The following is a 4,829-nucleotide window of genomic DNA, read 5'->3' as shown; positions in this document are numbered from 1 at the left end:
TATATATATATATATATATATATGTATGTATGTATGTATGTATGTATGTATGTATTAATAGAAATTTATAGAAATATACTCTGGGCCGTTTAATATTGATGGCCACGACTCTTAAGTATCATCGTAATAGGAAAATACTAAAGCAAACAATGTTTATTGTTAGCCATCAACAGTGAAGTGTATATTGAAAAGTACTTTAAAATATCATAAGAGCATTCAGCTCGGGGTCGTGTGCTTGAAAATATCTCTTGTTATTCTAAGCAGCAGGAATCTTTCTTAATGCTAAGCAACAGGATATCGGAGCGTCTCTTTTCTCTACATATGACCCGCAGTTTATACTTATTTTAGCTGGAAGTAGGAGTCTTCCACATTTGTTATATTCCCATATTTTGAATGACTCATACATAATTGGGAAGATAAGATGGACATGGTTCTCCTTAATAAAATGTAAAGTGGATCTCGGATCATTTTTTGGCTGTGTTTAGAATGTGGGCAATACTCCCAATTATATTAAAAGCTTGTCAACCCTTTCTTAAAATTTAGTTAACTTGCTGGAAGTGGTTAAGTCTTGAACCCTGCTCCTCGATGTCAAGGCTCCCCAGATCTAATTTAGCGACACAATTTGACTATGACGTGACTTCGGGATTTTTCTTGTCTTATATAATCCTTTTACTTTAAATCTAATTTTTGTAAGAAATCTATCCAGAAATATGTGATCCATTTTTATATTTAAAGTCGACCTGTTGTTGTTGCAGATACACGGCTAGACTTGAACTTTTGCTTGTAATTTTTCTAGGTCTGCTCTAACCGATAATTTCTTCCGACAACAGCTGCATCTTGTGTTTGTTGCTGAGATATATTTTGACAAATTACCTTACTTCCTTCTTCAGTCCACAACTCAAGGTAAATGGGGTGTTGAATTAATATGAATGAAGAGTGCCACTTACTCCACATTAAAATGAAGCTGCATAACTTTTCTACAATATTTTCTTTAAATAGGAAAAATAACGGATTAATTTTGTATTTTTTTTTACAATTATAAGGTTCAATCAGTGAACGTATAAAACATTTTTTTTTTAAATTTAGTAGAGAAGGATTCTTGACTGAAGTTCCTTCGTCAATCCACGTATTCTGGTCGTTTCTCTAACTTTTCACTAGTAGTAGACATAACATCAGACATTTCAATGAAATGCTCATTGATTTCCTTATCAGACATACAACCTATCCACAAAGAAGCCTGTTCATTGTAGGTAACATCTGTAGTTTCATTCATAAGAAATGAATAGATCGTTGATGCTACTTTGATTTCATTTAAACATCGATTTTTTTACATAAGTAACCACAGATATATCATTCTAAATACAGATCGAGGGCGTTGACACCTATATCTTGCTGTTTGAATAAGGTCCACAGGACCTAATCTAGATCATTTTTAATGACATTGTTATATTTGTAAAACACTTAAAGCAAGTTTCAAGGAAGTTTCCTGCATTTAAATTTGCACGAAATCATTTAATACTGACTTTTCTTTAAGTTGTTGCGACTGGAGAAAGGGACATTGCTCATGATCTTCCCACGCTCTCCAGGGTCGCGGTGAACTTGATATTGCTTATGTCTCGTTTAAACTGTATATCTCTCCACATTCTGACTGAGTCGGACGCCAGTTCATTGCAGTGTCAATTTCCAAGTTCCACTGGAACTCATTTTCAGTTGAGTGCATCGAGCAACGTGAAATGAAGTGACTAGCTCAAGAGACACAGCTTGTTGCCCGGTCCAGGGTTCGAATCTATAACCCAACGATAATGAATCCTATGCTTCTAACCACTGGGCCAAGCGATTTATTTTGTGTTACTTAAAATATTACCAACCAAACAGATGTTTTCCATTCACCAATACAGTCGCCCCTGTACATGCAGAGGAAGCGGGATCAGGACTCTTGAGTCCTGGATCCTTTTCTTCTTCATATCAAAAGAGGCCTTTTTGTTAAATTGGAAAACGCATTTCAATATGGTAGACGTTGCTACAACAGTTTTTTTTTTCCAGTTACTGTTTCCGCTACAACTAAATCAAAAATGTAAAAAAAAAAAAGAAATGTTTGCCGTCGCCAATGAGCACATATTAAAAGTAATGTTCTTTTTAAACTAATAAATAATTTATCAAACAATACATAACATTTTCATTTTAAATAAGAAACTCATTTTTACAAGCGAAACAATTTTTAATACAAATGAACAAATTTGCCCTTTTTTGGGAATATGTCAAACATATTCTTTTATTCTAGATACACACCCACATCATTTATTTTCCCCTCAACAGTTTTGACTTTGTGTCTATGTTATAAATTGCTATTATCAGAAGAGGAAGGTGTAAGAAAGATTTTGGCTTCGAGGCTTTTGTGAATGACAAAATAAGCCAGTCACTGAAATACAGTGGATTGTTTGACAAGATTCATTATTTTTATAATGAAGTATGTGACAGATACTATAACAAAAAGACAAAAGAAGACAAAATGTATAAATATATAAATCGATCTGGCAAGCAAGAAAAATATGTCTTATTCGACATTATCAATATCTGAGAGCAAACAGTATATATAACAAATAGAACAAAATGTGTGTTAACAAATTGAAAACAAATTGCGAGGTCAAAAGTGTATCACAAATCTATGAAGATTTAGGAAATGTAGAAAAATCGTTGAAAAATGGCTGTGTTTTACAATATGTCGAAATTGACTGATGATCATGTTAATTTACATGAAGCATGATCTGTTATGTTTGTTATTTTAATGCATTTTTCTTTATCTTCTCTGGCCGTGGTAGGAGTGTTGAGTAGAGATCATCCGAAGGTGCTAGATAGCAGTAGCGTTGATACATAACAGTGGCGACGAGGATGAGATGCTCACACAGCCACTGTGTAGTGTTGAGACATAACAAAAAGAAAAGGTAGAATTGTTTGGTTGCAAACTTAACGATTTTTCTTCAATCAAACACCAAAGTTTAATGTTTTTGTCGGCAACATCTGAACTATTCATCACCTTACAAGCAAAAAGCGTTTGTTTCTGCGATGATATCAATGACTTGGTGATATAGGTTAACTAGGACTATGATCGTCAAGAGCGGAGATTTTCCAGTAACTAATAAAGTGGGACTGAGCGTGGCATATTTGATGAACGCAACATGGGAGACTTCTAATAGTTGTGTCACATATCATTGAAACTTATGTCTCATCGAATACAAAGAACACACATGGAATATTTGTGATGATCTTTAAGCTGTATCATTGTTCCTTGGTTTAAATTTGAACTATTTAAAGTTATGTATATTGGTTGTGTCTATAAAAAAGCATGATTGTTTGTTTAGAATAGAATATATTGTCGGTCGATATAAAGCACAACACCTATTTTGAAGGGTTGTTAACAAGTATTACACTTTACACAGTTGACGACGACATGTGAAACAAGATCGTTTGCAAAGTTATGATCAAAGAGATACAGGCTTTGCTGACGTCTTGAGCGTTCTACTTGATGATGAGTGCTTTTTCTACAATAGAGTCGAGAAGTACTTCATGTAGATAGACAGACAGACAGACAGACAGGCAGATAGATAGATAGATAGATAGATAGATAGATAGATAGATAGAAATGAAAAAAGAAAAGAAGCTGAAAATACATTTAACATCTTGAAAAAGGCAGTCATACATGTAATATTTCCAATTTTTAAATAAGCGTTTATATAAACTGATGCCGAACTTTACTCTAAATTCTTAATACAGTTGTAATTCTAGGTATGTCACGTCATGAGGAAATTGACGTAAGTTGGAACAAACTTTGTACCCATCGGAGTCCTAAATGTTGTGTAAATGCTACATCGGAAATTTAAAAACTTATTTTACCGGACAAAATAAATTTTTTCAGTAATTAATTTTTTTCTAATCATTGGAAAATTTTTTTTGGCATGAATTCCATTACTTCTAAACCATAATCGCTTTAGATAGTAGTATAGAGGTTCACATATTCGAAACGTTCGTTCCGTTCATTCCGTTCGCATTATATTGACCCATAGTAACCTGGATGTTTATTATATATTCAATTATATCCCTCAAATTCAATTCTATTCTTCTCCAGTTAATGAGGTGTATTGTAAAAGACTGAAATATAAGTTTATTTTCTAGTTTAAAATAATATTTTCTTTGTGCGACGACGTACTCGAGATATTTGCATTCTATTCTATATTCTTCACACAGACGTTGTTGTTATCACAATAATAAATTCATAATTGTTCATTGAAAATTTTCAATGAAAAATATATTGGTAATAGATGAGCTGGGAAGTGTCCTGCAAAGGATATGTGTGTGTGTGTGTGTGTGTGTGTGTGTGTGTGTGTGTGTGTGTGTGCGCGTCTGTGTGCATGTATATATATATGTGTGTGTATGAATCACTGAATCATTGCATGCGTGTGTATTTGTATATGTGTGTGTGTGTGTGCGTACATAAGGAAAAGTCTTAAAATAAACATATATAAACATACAGACAGTCAAGCAGACACACACACAGACGGACAAACAGACAGACAGACAGACAGACAGACAGACAGACAGACAGACAGATAGATAGATAGATAGATAGATAGATAGATAGATAGATAGATAGATAATCAATGACGTCATTTCACAGTTTCATTGTGTCACGAAAGCACTTCTCTAATCGATCAACTGTCTGCAAGGATCGATTAGACATGTGCTTTCGTAACCACGTGCTTTTGTGTCAATGAAATTTTTGAGTAGTGAGTATATGAGTCATTGATTACTTGTCTACAAATGTGTATATATAT

At 33.6% G+C, this 4,829-nt stretch overlaps 1 protein-coding gene across 1 annotated transcript in view; it reads left to right on the top strand.

Moving 5' to 3' along the window:
• The window catches only part of LOC128248082 (uncharacterized), a 47,184-nt gene that overhangs the window by 5,305 nt on the left and 37,050 nt on the right, over window positions 1–4,829 (top strand). Inside the window, exon 2 of the mRNA XM_052968509.1 lies at window positions 797–903. Within this exon, the coding sequence (XP_052824469.1) occupies window positions 797–903 (107 nt within the window). The remainder of the gene's footprint in view (window positions 1–796; window positions 904–4,829) is intronic.

This window comes from Octopus bimaculoides, chromosome 6 (assembly GCF_001194135.2).
Source record: "Octopus bimaculoides isolate UCB-OBI-ISO-001 chromosome 6, ASM119413v2, whole genome shotgun sequence".
NCBI lineage: Eukaryota > Metazoa > Mollusca > Cephalopoda > Octopoda > Octopodidae > Octopus > Octopus bimaculoides.
Note: the sequence above shows the minus strand (reverse complement) of the source record. Positions and strands in the feature narration are given on the sequence as shown.